At 38.4% G+C, this 15,129-nt stretch overlaps 2 protein-coding genes across 2 annotated transcripts; one reads left to right on the forward strand and one right to left on the reverse strand.

Annotated features, from left to right (window-relative positions):
- Positions 1-1,527: 1,527 nt before the first annotated feature.
- Positions 1,528-4,472, reverse strand: trappc6bl (trafficking protein particle complex subunit 6B, like). Its single transcript, XM_041047198.1, has 7 exons — positions 4,351-4,472; positions 3,938-4,035; positions 3,729-3,796; positions 3,521-3,638; positions 2,655-2,738; positions 2,378-2,471; positions 1,528-2,172 (listed from the first exon to the last, which is right to left on the reverse strand). Exons 2-7 carry the CDS (start codon positions 4,031-4,033, stop codon positions 2,141-2,143), a joined length of 492 nt encoding a protein of 163 aa, XP_040903132.1. The 5' UTR covers positions 4,034-4,035; positions 4,351-4,472; the 3' UTR covers positions 1,528-2,140.
- Positions 4,473-4,722: 250 nt separating this feature from the next.
- bloc1s3 (biogenesis of lysosomal organelles complex-1, subunit 3) lies at positions 4,723-7,186 on the forward strand. Its single transcript, XM_041045514.1, has 5 exons — positions 4,723-4,784; positions 4,978-5,093; positions 5,193-5,385; positions 5,810-5,910; positions 6,419-7,186. The coding sequence occupies exons 2-5, from the start codon at positions 4,980-4,982 to the stop codon at positions 6,611-6,613; spliced, it is 603 nt and encodes a 200-aa protein (XP_040901448.1). The 5' UTR covers positions 4,723-4,784; positions 4,978-4,979; the 3' UTR covers positions 6,614-7,186.
- The last annotated feature ends 7,943 nt before the right edge of the window (positions 7,187-15,129 follow it).

Raw genomic sequence — 15,129 nt, forward strand, 5'->3', positions numbered from 1 at the left:
AATATTCAAGTGTATAATATTGTACTGAATCTGATGATGGATTTGACTGAACCTGGCTGAGCTCATTGTGAATGCTAACAAACTAAAACTGACCATGATTTTCTTGAAGTTACAGTTTAGCCTGCTGGGGACAAAACTTTGATAATGAATATCACAGAAGTGCAGTACACTCACATACAGTAGAGCCTCTTAATACCAAGCTCATGATATGGATAAAAAACATGAAAGAAATATTAATAACTTAAGCAGGGATGATGGGAGACTGAACTCCAGTGTGCACTCCTGTGCGAGCGCACACTGTGAAATGTGTTGTTATGCAAAGGAGTGATAAAAAGAGAAAAGGTAACATCAGTTTAGATGAGAATATCACCACTAAACAGCCCTCTTCAGTGTGCATTTTGTCTGTTCTTTACAGTGCCATGATCTTGTTTTTTTTTCAAGTCAGTTATGTTAAAATAGATCTCTATTTCTCCAATTTGAAAATAATATAATAATGGAAAAGGAAAGAATGTGCAGAGGATATGTGCACATCTTGTGTTAACACAGATTGATTGTATCTATAACAAACATTTGAAGAACTGATGGGAAAAACTATGATGACTCTGTTTAAGATTATTTAGCTGCACAAAACACTATGCAAATACAGAGAGGGGGTGTTTATTGTTGCATTGTACAGCCAAATTTGTTCAACTATGGGCTCTCCTTTCGCCCACACAAACACTGGGAGAATCTCAAAAAAGATAAACTATTGATTTGAGACAACAGACGAGGAGACACTGGACACGACTTGGGCGAAATGGTAACTTGGTAAAGGAACAGGCATGAAAATAATGGCAGCATTATGTCGCCCTCTAGTGACGTAAAGAGGCAACTACAACAGTAGTCCCTTTGGGCAAAATGTTTCACTGAGAAAATAGATAAAAGAACAGCACATACTCAGGGCCTTGCCGTTTTATACTGTTTTAGGACTTATATTTAAGAGACCTTTGTACAAAGCAATGTGTCATTAACAAATGTAACATCAAAATCCATGAAAACTTTCAAAGCCTTATAGCACAACTCAGTCCCATCTGCAGCTGACTGTATAGTAGGAAAATCTCAATATGATAGGTTTACATATCAATGCTGTACAAAGGACAAAAATGTAAATCTTGGAACAAAAAAAAAGAGGAACTTGTAAACTGAGGGGTCAGCTTTGAAATGAGATCACATCATTGAAGAGGAAACTGGGTCCGGAAACTGTCATGGCATCTAAAAGTATCACATAATTAAACTGAAACTTCTATACCAATGACTCATTCTGGATTTAAAGTTTACCTTAAAAGGAAATGAAATTGACTTCCAGCAAACATGAAAAACATCAGCTCCTAAAGGCAATCTGCTACAAGGCAGGGCAAAGCACCAGGTGCTGGTTACAGAGAAACAAGTGCTGAATAATGAATCTAATGTGTCAGGTGTAATGATTTTCAAAGGCTCACTAGTTGCTATGTGGATGGATGCTAAAAGAAACGGTATGGCAGATGATAGTCTGAAAAATTTAATCAAAAGTGATGTCTTGTTCTACGTTCTGCTGATCGTTCTGCTGATCGTTCTGCTTTACGTTTTTTCTTTTGTTTTTTTTGTTTTCCATTTCCAATTATTTCTTTGTAAGCACTCGGGCTGACTCAACGTTGCAACACATTACAAAGAATATTAAATTACCTTATCATTAACAATACATTCACATTGTATTCACAGCCACTCACAGTCAGTATTAATTTTCAAAGCTCGACCAAAGGGTGTCAGTCAGAGCCATGCTCCACTTATTTAGCTAAAACTAAAGCTGAGAACAAAATACATTGTTTAGCTCAGGTGGGAAATAACCTCCATCAAAATGAATAAAACAAATCTTGTTCAGTATCATAGAACCACAGGTAAAATGTAAGCTCTGGCTAACTCTGTTTACCCTACCAGGGTTACAGGGTTATCAGCCGAACCTGGCTAGTCCTGTTTGCCCCAGCTGTGGAAATCAGGGTAGTGGTTGATTCCCTAGGTGGTTGGGCTGTTCAGTGGGAGGTCAGGAACTGTTATTCTCTCTTTAGGATTAACAGAACCTCAAAGGGCCCCGTTCATCAGCACCAGGGTAGCAAAGAGGATCAGGTCACAATTTCTGGATCACCACCTGGAACTTACCTAGCAAAACAGAATGAAGGAGAGGTCAGCCAATTATGCTGGACCTTGCCACATATATCCCAAATTCAAATAATTAGAAGTACCTTGCTCAAGGATACCTCACACAAATGAAAGCAGTTAACAGAGGTTTCACTGGTAGCCAGTGAGCATGTTATGTCACCTGACTTTTTCCAATAGTAAAAAGAATCATACTGATAGTACTTACAGGATGGCATAACTGAGACCTCAGCTGTCACCACACTGTCCAGACCAAGGTTAGACAGAGCTCCTCTCACCATGCCACATGAAAAAGCGAGGTACTGAGAGAAAACACACACACACAAACATACAAATTAGTCCTAGCTCCCGTGATTAATCCTGATTTTGTTAGCTGTATAAATAAAAAAAAGCCTTATGGGCTTACTTCTTGATCCCCAGGTGACAGCAGTAGAATTGTCTCTTTATTTATGTTTGTGAGAAAGAGAGAGAGGATGTATACTGACCTTAGGAGCCTGATCCAGGTACTGTTTTCCACTGGAGAGCTGAGTCAAAAGAGCAAATTTGTTGTCCTGTAGAACATAGGTACCCTGTAATGGAAAATAAAAAGAGGTACAGTAGCAACCCAGCAACAAACTACGAGAACAAATTTTAACTAACACTGAATAGGCATGTATATTTTCAGTACTTCAGTACCAGCAAAGCTTCATGTAATTACCTCTGCCAGGGAGGTTATGTTTTCACCTGTGTCTGTTTACTGGTTGGTTTGTCTATTTGTCAGCAGGATGACGCAAAAAGTGCTAAACTGCTTTGCCCCGAAACTTGGTTGAGGGAATGCTGCATGGGTCAGGGAAGAATACATTACATTTTGGTGTGAATCCAGTTAAATGGGTGGATTCAGAAGCTTTTTCTACTAGTGGAAATAAGTTGGTACTATGGTTTATAACAGATAAATAATTTATGTTATCAGTCTACTTCCCTTTTCCTTTTTATTTTTCTATTATGAAAGCTAGAGAGACGTGTAGGATTTTTTGGCCTTGGTGGAGGTATGAGCTCTACTGAGTTCCATTCAAGGTTCATGTAAAGGTTCCCTGTGGAGTTTTTGACCTCTGTTACCACTGGCTTTGCAAATATTTTATGAGGAAGGAAACGCACTTAACACATTTGTTAGACCTCAAGGATACAAACAGTGCATCTTGGCCAGTAATGCTGAATGCAAACATAACTTTTATTTGTCCACAAGATAACTCCACAGGGAACCTTTAAATAATCTATGACCTTAACCAACAATGTGTGGTATCCCTTAGATCATTTTTTTTCTTCCTATTCTTGGCAGCTGTCCATGTTTTATTTCTCTGCACTTTCATTTTACCTGATGGTTTGTTCTGAGGTTGTCAATCTGCCTCCTGAACACCTTTGTCCAGAAGTCTTTGCAGATAAACTTCATTATGTCCAACTCATCCTTAAAGCTGGGAGAGTCCCTGGTCAACCTGGACAGAACAAACAGTGTTTGACATAAGTGAGGATGCATGTCACACAGCATTTACTGTTGTACAATTGGTATGTTTGTGCTCATCTACCTCTCAATGAGTCCCTGTCCCACCCTGAAGCCCATCCCTTCGAGGACAGAAACACAGACAGCTCTGTCCTGTAGAGAGGAAATTCAAGTGGATTATTTCCTCAGTGGACAAAAACTGTTTATGTGTGTTACTATGGTGTATTGTGTACAATATGTTTGGTTCTTCTATGTGTGATTATGTTGACTGATTGTGCCCTTTATTAAACACACCTTGTTATCCATCTCCCCTTTACTGGATTGCTGCTCCTTGTAAACATGGGACACGATCTCCAAATGGAGAAATTCAAACAGAACCTCGTCTGCCATTCCTGACAAACACAAAAAAGTGTTTATACAACCCGACACACAGCTGGACTAATACAGCTTTTTTTTAAACCTAGTTAGCTTCAAAACACAGCATCAAGAGTAAATGTGAAAACCATTTGCCCCCGATTAGCGTTAGCTGCACGGTTAGCACGAGATAGCTAGTGTTGTTTGCTAGCAACATTGTCCAGGCCGTGATAACTAGTTTTTATTTTTTCTTTCTTGGTATATTAGAGAGTGTATGGAAAAGCAATGCATCCTGTATGTCATACAGTTCATCTAGATATATTCAACCTACTGAACAGCCGAATCAACTGTACCTGTCAAATTGTTGTAGGCTACACGAAGGAAATAGGAGCCAGCCTAGGTTTGCTCGAAATCAGTACAAGGTCGACGTTCCGTTGATTCACGCGGGCGGAGTTAGCAGGGATTCACCCCTAACATAACGCGAAAATAGCTCCTAGTGGCGGTGAATGACATGCCCCGCAACAACAAAGGGCATGTAAAGAACTCATATATCCATTAATAAAACATATTGTTCTTAAGTGGAGGGCAATAAACTCCATACCTCAAAACGATCATGAAAGTGAGTTTAATTTCGGCGTACGCCGGTTTGAATTACAAATAGACTGTTCCTTGTGTGAGCTGGTATATCTTCCAATCGCAGTACGAAACGTCATCATCACGTGACAGTTGTAAAACAAGCTACTTCCTAAATGCTCATGTGATTTGTGTTTTTGACTTCACGAAGAAGGTTTGTCCTTTTTTTGGATTTATCTCATTGTATATTTTTGGCACTGAGCTAGCTAACTTTACACATTATAGTTTTTCTCCTAGTTGGTGCAAACCATGTATGTCGCTTGCGTTAGCGTTGTTATTACCGTCATCTAGCTTCAGTGACCATTGTGTGGCTAACGACGCTTTGTTGTGTGTCTGTGTGTGTGCAGTCATGTCCAGCAGGTACCAGATAGTGGTGCAGGGCGAGGCGTCTGAGACAGACTCTGATGATGAAGTTTACATCACTTCCCTGTCTGTTTCACAAACTGCCTCAGTTGGAGCCAAGGTGTGTATTTCAGAGCGACAGAGAGAGAGATAAGTGTGTGTCCATCTCACTTGTCATGAATTTACAGCCTGTTTTGTCTGTGATCTTGGATCATGTCAGGTTCCCGGGGAGGCATCTGAAACGGACAGTGAGGGTGAGGAGGAGGAGGAGCAGGCGGACCGAGCCTCTGGAATGAGCCAGGAGAGCGCTCAGATACTCCGGAGAGACCTGCCTCCTCTTATTGTAGTCAGAGACCATCCTGATATGCAGTCCATAGTGGAAGACAGGCCAAGCCCCACACACAGGCCACACGGTGAGGAACGCCAGTCACAATTATAACAATAATAACTCCAGTAATAACTTACTAGCTTTTTTTCTGAGCTTTCAATCGCATTTTACAGTCTTAACTAGCAAATGGATCATCTGCATGTATGAATGACTGTAGTATGAATGGAGCCAGCTCTATCTGCTGATTGAAACCAATGCTTTGAGATGCAGTTTAAAGCTTTGAAAAGCCACTAAAGAGGAACAGAAACAGTACTTACCATCTTACAATATTGCAAGTAATGGAAAATCCAGGTAGCCCTGTTTAAGATCAGATGTTGTGGAGTGGTAGCTGTAGCTGCAAGGATAAATGATCAGTTTCTAACCTCAAATTGCAGTCTGTTCTCAGGTAATTCAGCATTTTCACAGTTAAGTTTTTCTGTTTTAATTTCTCTTATCTGTTATTTTTCCAGGTGACACCCTTTTGCAACAGAAGCTGCGGGAGTCTAACAGCCGGCTGTATCATGACGTGTTACAGACGCTACGGCAGGTTTATGGCGGTGCCAGCAGGGAGGTATGCTGATGTGTTTGACTGAGAACACTTACTACTATATATATAATTAAGGTTCCCCAAAGTACCCTTTATACTACATCAGTGCCCCAGAGACAACTGCACTTATTCTTCACTGTTGTGGAACTGAATTAGAATATTTGAGCACGGCTCTATACAGGAAAAGCTTTGGGAATAATGCTGCATGGTACAGAAAAAGATACTTTAATGGAAACCTGTATTAAGTTGAGTATCGAGGGTGGCCATATCAAAGTGAGCATATGCTGTAGTGTCAGAAGCATAACTTGGATGATGATGGACAGAAATGACATACCACTCACAACATGGTGTATCTGAAGTGGTTGCAGTAATACTTAAATGATTAAAAGGTGGAATAGAACTGAAAAAGATATGAATTAATAAATGATTATTGGCTGACTAGACACAGTGTAGAGTAAGTACAATACCTTATAAGTAGCTTACTTTACATCAATAGTTTTGCGCTTCAATTGTTTGACTGTTTTTGTGAAAGGTACGCAGTGCAACAGCTCAGCTGAATACGTCGCAGAGCGCCATCATCAACACTTCTCACAGCATCAGATTAATTCTGGATGACCTGAAGGCTGTGTCCGAGAAGATTGACATTATCACCAGCTGTCAAATACTACCTGATATTAACATAAGTGATCCAAATAATTATACTGCTCCTACTGCCCCTGCACCTTAAAGAAACAAATCAATAATGTTTTGACATCATGATGGGTATATTTTCAATGAATAACAGAGAGTAGAGCTCAAGCTGTAAAAAGCATATTGGCTTTGCTTCAGTGTTCACCAACAATACCTATGCATATGAACAACTACTTATATTTAAAAGTCACATACAATATACTGTATGTGTTCATCTGAGAAGTAATGTCTGTTCCTGCGTCTGGAGCTCAGGTGATATTGCTGTAAAGAGCAGGAGTCAAGGAAAAAAAACAAGCTCTGTCATCTCATGTTTTGCACCTCTCTACCAGGGTTACATTTTGGTGTTTATTTTACATAGGAATTTATTGACAATATCCATTTTTTTCCTGCACTACTTTGTAAATATTAACATAACATAATATCTTGAACTGAGCTATTTTTTGTATGTAATATTATGTTCTATCATTGTTTTTTTTGTAGTCCTCAGTGATTGGCCAAGGACATAGAGATGTTCACGTTTTCCACGCTATAACTTTAATTTTAGTTTCTTTTTTCCCCGTGTGTGTTAACATAACTTGTAAAATAAAATTAACTCTATAGTATAAGTTGACCCATTGCCCTGATGGTTCACTGCTGTGGCTTTGAATGAAAGTAAAGGTGGAGGTGATTAAGACAGTTTTCTCACTTGAAATCTGTTGGTTATGAATATAGATTTATTTTGAAATAAAATGTTAATATAAAAAAACATAGCATCAAACAGGCATGAAATAAGTACATACAGTACAAAATCATAATCGACAGTGTTTGTGCCAGTTCTACTATTTCCAGTAAATGATTTTCCTACATAAACATATTTTGTTAAGCTGTCTGAAGCTGTAAATAAAACAAACATTAATATTGCAGACACAATTTGAAAAACATGTCACTTTAACAGATCTTAACATTTTGCCCAGTGCTGATCAAACATTTACCACCTCACAGAAAAGAATTTTGGCTTTGTCTGTCTTTGTATTGTTATGTTGTACTACTAAAACACACTAGTCCCTTCCTTCTGTCTCTCCTTCCACCCACATTCAGACAGGTGTGTAGACATACACTAACACCACTATCAGCAGGTTGAGAACTGTGCTGACAATACCCACAATGCCAAGCATGTCATCGGGTTCCACCTTGCATTGGGACGATTCAGGAAGCACACTTACAGGATCAGCCAGCTGAAAGAGATAAAGAGAGAGAGGTGTACAGCGTGCGGCCAGCATGTACAATTTGTAGTCATGCACTCAGAGCAGGAATTATTAGAATGACATGACATGTTTTGGCCACCGGATGGTGCCATTGATGCAGACATTACCACATTCACAAAACACAAAACTGGTCTTTTCTCTTCTGGGATCTTCTCTGTAAACCTTTTCTGTTTTACTCTTTTCCATCAGTTGTAGTTAAGTCTGCACACACAGTGTATGTGTATATAAGTATCATGTCTAATAAATGTCATGTCCAGTGTAAAGTTACGCTTAATTCATTTTCAGACACAGATACAGTGAGAGATACTCTATTCTCTTTCTAATATTCTACTTTATTCAGCTCCACCGTTTGTAGTTAGGCCATGTGTTCAGATTTTATGTTCGACAGATAGTGCTTATGTGTAACATACAGTATACGTTATGTGTAATGTCACTATCATGTGACGCATGATAGTGAAAAACATTTTATTTTATTGTCTCTAATATATTAATATAGTAATGAAAAGCAAACAGACCACCATGTGTTTTGCTAGGAAGTAAAAAAAAAAAAAAAAAAAAAAGTAATCTGTGCTCTGATGAGCTGAAGAAGTTTTTTCTGAAATTTACCTCCTTGCTGTTTCTCTTTCCTCTCAGTTCTGTTGGCGTGGTAGGCTCCATTTCTCACCCTTCAAACTCACTGAGTGCAGTAAAAACGTCTTCGACCTTAATCCCGTCTGGTTCCAAATATTCACAGGGATGACCTCTGCCAGGCACCACCCTGTGACTCTTGGAGTTTTAAGTCCTCTCTGTCCTCTTCTCTCAGGGCTCTGGTGATCCACAGGTCTGTGATAAATGAGAGAATAAAGGGACGCTGTTTTGTTTGGCTGTGTGTCTATGAGACCAAGAAGCTGCTCAGCTGCTCAGTCTCTTTTTCTGTGTCAGGTCATATATAGTTGGCTCGTAGCTGCTTCTGTGTGTGTCCAGTGGGTAATGTTACTGAGGGAGTGAAGAGGCCTCAAATAGTTTGTGGTGACGTCACTAATGGCCTCTTATTTGTCTGTATGTGTGAGTGTGTTCTGATTAATGCTGTGTCTTTAAGTGTGATGGATAAGATTTGCCATCTGAAGTTGTGCGTGGAGGCAATTTGAAAGCCCTTTGTGGAGATGAAGAAAAATTTGATTGTACTTAAAACTACCAATCACTGTTGTGTCAAACAGTGATCGGTATGTTATGTTTACTATAGGTAACTAGTTTCCCTTTTACATCGTTTTTCATTGCTCATCTTAAGAATATCAAGCTAAAACAGATAAATACACACACAGTGCAGTGCTGATTCACATCCATCATGTTTAAAGCAGACAGTAGCAGAGTTTGAGACTGGACAGTCTTGATAATAGAGATCCACTGAGGCTTCATTACAGGCAGTGCTGAGGGGCAGAGGTGAAGTGTTAGGGTCATAGTGAAGCTCCTTCAGGCCATTCGTCATCTAATACCACTGCTTTAGTCCATGCAGATGATAATTTGACTCAGCTTTAGGTTCATAAATACCATTTAAAACCTCACGACATAATGTCTGATTACTGTTAGAAAAAGGAAGGTTAAATTACAAATCCTACTCTCAGTAATCATTTGGTTAGATTCACATCCTTTCTGTAAAGCGCATCCCACTAAATGATGACAGATCTCTTCAGATATTGTTGCATCTTCCAAAACACCTCTCTAAATCAGTTTCAACAAAAAATATATCCTTAATGAATGTAGAATTTATAACAGAACAGTATACATAACAAACTGGCAACCAAAGGTATATACATTACTCTCTCTCTCTCTCTCTCTCTCTCTCTCTCTCTCTCTCTCTCTCTCTCTCTCTCTCTCTCTTTCTCTCTCTCTCTCTATATATATATATCTTTTTATGTATATGTAAAAGTATCGTTTCTTGCCTGTCAGCTTATCTGCCATCTTTCTGTCATGTCTTCAACCCTTGAAAATGAATGTGTATGTATGTGTGGTGACCTTGGTTTTTCCCCTTCTTCTCTTACTGGAACAGAGGTAGCAGACCACTGGAGGACTAGAAAAGAGCAATTAATACATTGATCAGGGATTCTCATGGGACGCAGATAACATGAGTTTAATGAGACCCGAGAGACGTGAAAAACAGCAATCATCATTTGAGGGACCAGCTTTTAAGCTAAAGAAGCATTTCTCGCATCCCAAGATATCTATTATTTCTTTTTCCAGTATCTGTGTGTGTGTGTGTGTGTGTGTGTGTGTGCGCGCGCGCATATCCCCCAGTCTCAGCTGTGCTGACTGAGCTTCAGGCTTTGAGGGCTGCGTGAGTGATAAGTAATTTGGAATGAGGGCAAACACTGGAAACACCATTACAACTGAAGCATTGATGTAATCAGTGAAAAAAGAAAAACAACACCATGCCAATGATAATGATGATGATGATTGTCACTTCATCCTATCCTTCCAATCACTCTTTATTACAAAGAAATGAAGCTAACACTGGAAAATGGAAACATGTAGTTGAAAATTCTCTTTCCTCAAGGGAAAAAAATTATACTATCAACATGTTGATTGTCAAATAGCTGATGTAAATGTAAAGTTGCTAACCCATCTTTTTTTTTCTTATAGAGCTAAAAACATATAAGAAAGATAATTTCTGATAGCACTGTATATTTTTTTGTGTTTCTAACTGGATCTCTGCTTTTTAGCAGCAATTTCAGTGCTCAGTTTTACAAATCTAAATGCAAATACAAATACATTATAAGTATCAGTTACTGTTTTAACTGTCAATTATTCAGGAACTCCCATTACATAATACAAGATACACCATTCCACACTTTAGGTGTAAAGAAGTTGGTTATATTTGGATACTGATGGACGTATAAATGTCTGAATAGCATTGAACATTCAACAGCAAGATCTGTTTTTCATGTCTACCTTGGATTTTTTGCTTGTTTTATATAAGTTAACAAATCAGTCAACAATAATGTCACTTACTGTAATCTGTTGTTGTTGGTAGGTGGTTAGCGATAAAACTTGGGGTAATGCTGGCAAACTTCACTGATATGTTGTCATGAGACTAGTTTCCTGATTTCACCCAGTAGGAATGTGATGTAAATGACTCAGATCTTTCCGGACACACTGTAGCTTGAGCATTAAACAGAAATCTAGGTGCATCCGAAGCAGCATGAGCAAAAAACAATGTGACTCCGTGGGTATTTTCCTTCAAGGCTGGGTGAACTTCTGAGGGAATTGTTACACTCAACAGGCAAGTAGGACATTATATTACTGTTTACATAAAACATCTTTCCTTGTTCTACTGACAGTGGCTTGAGGCTCAGAGCATGGGGTTCATGCTTGAGCTGGCAAACTAAAGACTAAAATAGGAGCATAGCAAACAATGGACTAAGGCACTGAGGGGCGACCATAAATGCTTGCAGTACAGAAAGTGCAGAGGGTAAGAGAGAACAGGAAGAGAAGAAAAAGTAGATTATTAAATCATACTAGATTATACATTTGAGCTGTAGCCAGATTTATGATGGAGACTATAGGCTGGTGTGTATGAGTCTATTTGTGTGTATATATGTGTGTGCACAGAGGGCAGCCACCCATATTAGCCAGGTCAGTGGCTGTCTCATGGGGCGCCCGAGGACACACTGTTAGTTTATCTGGCTGGCTGAACATGGCTGCACCCAACAGCACAGGTCTGCCAAAGCAGCTATACTACTTAATAAAAAGAGGCCTGCTCAGTGGGTGATAACCTTGTTTTTGAAACAGCTAGTGCATTCAAGACAACACGGAATTAGGATGCATCCCAGTGACAAACCAGAAGCATAAACAAGAGGAAAAACCCTCAGAGGAGCTGCAGCACCAAGCGCTCAAATTGAATCCCACTGATTAAAAAGTGAAGCGGTGAATACACAATTAGACTAGATTTTGTCCTCAGTTTAGTTATTCCGACTAATTTCAGGGATTCTTCATTAATAAGAAAACAGAATTTGGAGAAGTTAAGATGAAAGCTCAGCTTTACTATCTTGTCAGCTGAAGGGATGTATTTTCAGCACGATGAAATCCCCAGTGATACAAGTAGGAAAATGACAACTGGAAATATGATCTAGAAATCTACACAGCTGCAGAGAAAAAGTCCCTCAAAATCAGACTCATTTTCTATTTGCGCTTAATAGGAAAATTAGAATCAAAACAAGAGAAAGTTCAGAACTGTAATCCAGTTATCCAGACCACATTCGAGGCTGATCAGGATCACAACTAGCTATAACAGATTTAGCAGGAAGAAGTTTTTCCCAATCCTTTAGCAAAATTCTCAGTGTTATCAGTGAACCGCCCCCCCAAAAAAGGATTTTTATGCTATTTTTATTTAAAAAAAAAAAAAAAGAACTGTGAAACTCTTTGCAAGTGGTGTTTTTCATTTTTATTGCCATTGCTATAACTATACATTATATATAAACATTACATGAAAGTATACAAGATCTCACAGCATTTGCTCAATGGATACTGCCAGGGATTGAAACAAACTTTCTCTATCAGCTTCATTAGAAATTGTCATAATGCTCTTACACAGTTCTAAAAGATGTAGTTGCTCTCCTCTGACAGGATAACTTTATCACTTGCTGACAGAAGCAGACATTATTGGTGGAATAGTTGTTCTGGACATTTCCCATTTCAAATGCACATTTTGCTTGATTAGCACTGTAGCAGCCACTGTCCTGGAATGTTAGTCGGTAAATAATCAGCATGTCACACAAAACTTTGTTGAATGGATCATATCTGAGGCTTTCTGACATGTGGCAGTTGCTTGAATCACTGGTCCTGCCTGCTCAGAAAATAACTGGCTGTTAAATGAGAAGTGACAGTCTGTGTCCAATGTGCCCTCTCAGGCTAAAAATCAATTCAGCTTGTGAATCATGAAAAAACATGAGAATCTGTCTCACAGTCGCTGGCTCAAACTCAGAATGAACATTTGCCCGTTATAGAACATTGTTCTCCTGTTTTCAGTGTTTTTTTTTTTTTGTTTTTTTTTAACAATTCATGCCTGGGGCAGTGGTTTGGAATCCCAGGTGTACTCTGATGCACTGGTTTATTCTCTGGCATTGAACACTGAATTTTCCATAATGTAATGTTTGTGCACATATTAGCTTATTTACCCTGCAAAATAATAATAAAAAACACATGAGCAGGCATAATAAACAATAACAATAAATATTAACAATTCATAATTAATGATTTGAGTTGCATTGTTAGAAAAGTCCATGCAGTTTAAGTGTTTTTTCTGTGTGTGCATTGAAGACTTGGTTGAATGTCTACTGGGACAGCAGATGGCCAGGACTCATCCTGTAGGCGCTCTCTTTTTATTGGTCTGCTTGGAAGTGGGCCTGTCATGTTAACTGGTCTCAACCAAAAGCTAGAAGTGCATGCAGTACACAGTAAGATAACTTATTGATTTTTTTTTTTAACAGTCCTCAGTGTCCATAGTGTGATTTTGGACAGGATGACGGTTCCTCCCTGATGAAGGCTACAGAAAACCATAACGAAGTGTATAAATCTGCGTCGTTTTATAATGCATTTCTTAACTAATTTCATTTTTTAAACATGTTCTTCATTTAGGCTGGTTGTATAAGATATAAGAGTCACTTTGCGTAATACAGTATATATATATATATATATATATATATATATATATATATAGAGAGAGAGAGAGAGAGAGAGAGAGAGAGAGAGAGAGAGAGAGAGAGAGAGAGATTTTGGCAGGAACATTTAAAAAGATTAAAAAGATTTAATATAAGCACAAAATAAATGTCTTTCAGTCATTTCAGTCCAAAAATATATTACTGTTGGCCTTTGAAAACCCACAAACTGGTATCATTTTCAAGTAAGGTACTCTTTAAAAGGGTTTATTATTTGTAACCAGTTGCTTTAGCAACGGTTAGAAAATAATTTACGAATACTTGTTTGAATCAGAAGAGAATCTCGTTCTTTTCTTATTAATGGTTGTCAATTTGTGTAAAATCCCTTTTGCTGTCTTTTTTTTCTTCTATTTGGTAATCACTTAATTAATGCTCATGGGTTTCTCATTTTCCAATAAGCTATATAGCTATAGTATAGGATTTCTTAACCTTAATAAAACCACTAGTTAGAACTTATAAATTCTTCATAACACTATGTCTTATTACAAAGAGACAAACACCAGCCAAATTGCAACCTCAGAGTTGTTCTAATTAATGGCTTACAACTGATCTATAAAGTATTAGCAAATTATTTATTAACCATTAATAAGGCTATTAGATACATCTCATATGCTCTTTATAAAGGGCGCCTTCTTAAAACGTGATACTGTAAAACTTTGCCAGTGTCTAAGTAAACCTGAGCTAAAACGTTGAGCTTGCTTGTTCATTTTATTTGTTTGCCAATGTCAAGGGACCCTTTACACACAGCACAAAGTGGACCAAAAATATAAAGTATATTCAAATGTTTTTCTGCACAGCTGTGCCTTTTACTATCACAGTCTGACGGCGGATGTCTAGCAAACCTAAGGTGGCTCATACTGTGCTTTGGTGCACATTTAAAATGGATTTAGCTCAACAAACTCCACTGTACATTTATTAGATGTGACAGGAAGTAAATGTGCCAGTCACACTGATCTCAGCATGTTAACTGTCAACTCTCCTGATGTGTGCTGAAAGATGGTGTAAAATTAAACTCGTGGATAGAGATTCAAGTTGCTAGAATTTGTGTGGATATGTGTGTGTGTACTCGTATTTCTATCTTTATGAGGACCAAATTGAGTTTCAATTCTAAATGAGGACATTTTTGAAACGCGAGGACCTTTTGGTTTGAGTTCTGTAAAGAGGTGTTTGAGGGTCAAAACTTGATTGTGGGGTTTAAGGAAAGATATGGTATGTAAAAATTTGGGTTTTATTATCAGAGCTTCGGCCACTGCTTCCAACAGTTGTGATAGCACTGTAATTACTGGGACCGCAGGACACAGCTACATTGCTACAAGTAGGTCCAGTGGTGCAATACCTGTCAGATACAGGTTGTAAACAAACCTTCAGTTTAACCAGATGAGCTCCCAATTTATTTTGAAGATCAAACTTAAAGTAAGCACACCGCAATATTGATAATAATCCCTCAATGCACAGGTAAACCACAAAATTATGGCAAATCTGGTAGATCCAGGTTGAAGCAGGAAGTCTGTCTGTAAATAAAGAGTTTAGGTAATACTGTTTCTGTTCACTTATGTTTTCTCTTTGATAGTCAAACCTCTGGATGACCATCAGGTTAGTCTAACTGTTTATCTAACCTG

Source organism: Toxotes jaculatrix, chromosome 9 (assembly GCF_017976425.1).
Source record: "Toxotes jaculatrix isolate fToxJac2 chromosome 9, fToxJac2.pri, whole genome shotgun sequence".
Lineage (NCBI taxonomy): Eukaryota > Metazoa > Chordata > Actinopteri > Toxotidae > Toxotes > Toxotes jaculatrix.

Excerpts from the sequence above, each read along its gene's own strand:
- bloc1s3 (XM_041045514.1), top strand. The coding sequence starts at position 4,980 with ATGTCCAGCAGGTACCAGATAGTGGTGCAGGGCGAGGCGTCTGAGACA. Across the intron at positions 5,386-5,809 it reads CCCCACACACAGGCCACACG|GTGACACCCTTTTGCAACAG; the intron begins GTGAGGAACGCC and ends TTATTTTTCCAG. Across the intron at positions 5,911-6,418 it reads ATGGCGGTGCCAGCAGGGAG|GTACGCAGTGCAACAGCTCA; the intron begins GTATGCTGATGT and ends TTTTTGTGAAAG.
- trappc6bl (XM_041047198.1), bottom strand. The coding sequence starts at position 4,033 with ATGGCAGACGAGGTTCTGTTTGAATTTCTCCATTTGGAGATCGTGTCC. Across the intron at positions 3,639-3,728 it reads GGACAGGGACTCATTGAGAG|GTTGACCAGGGACTCTCCCA; the intron begins GTAGATGAGCAC and ends TGTTCTGTCCAG. Across the intron at positions 2,739-3,520 it reads ACCTCAGAACAAACCATCAG|GGTACCTATGTTCTACAGGA; the intron begins GTAAAATGAAAG and ends TTTCCATTACAG.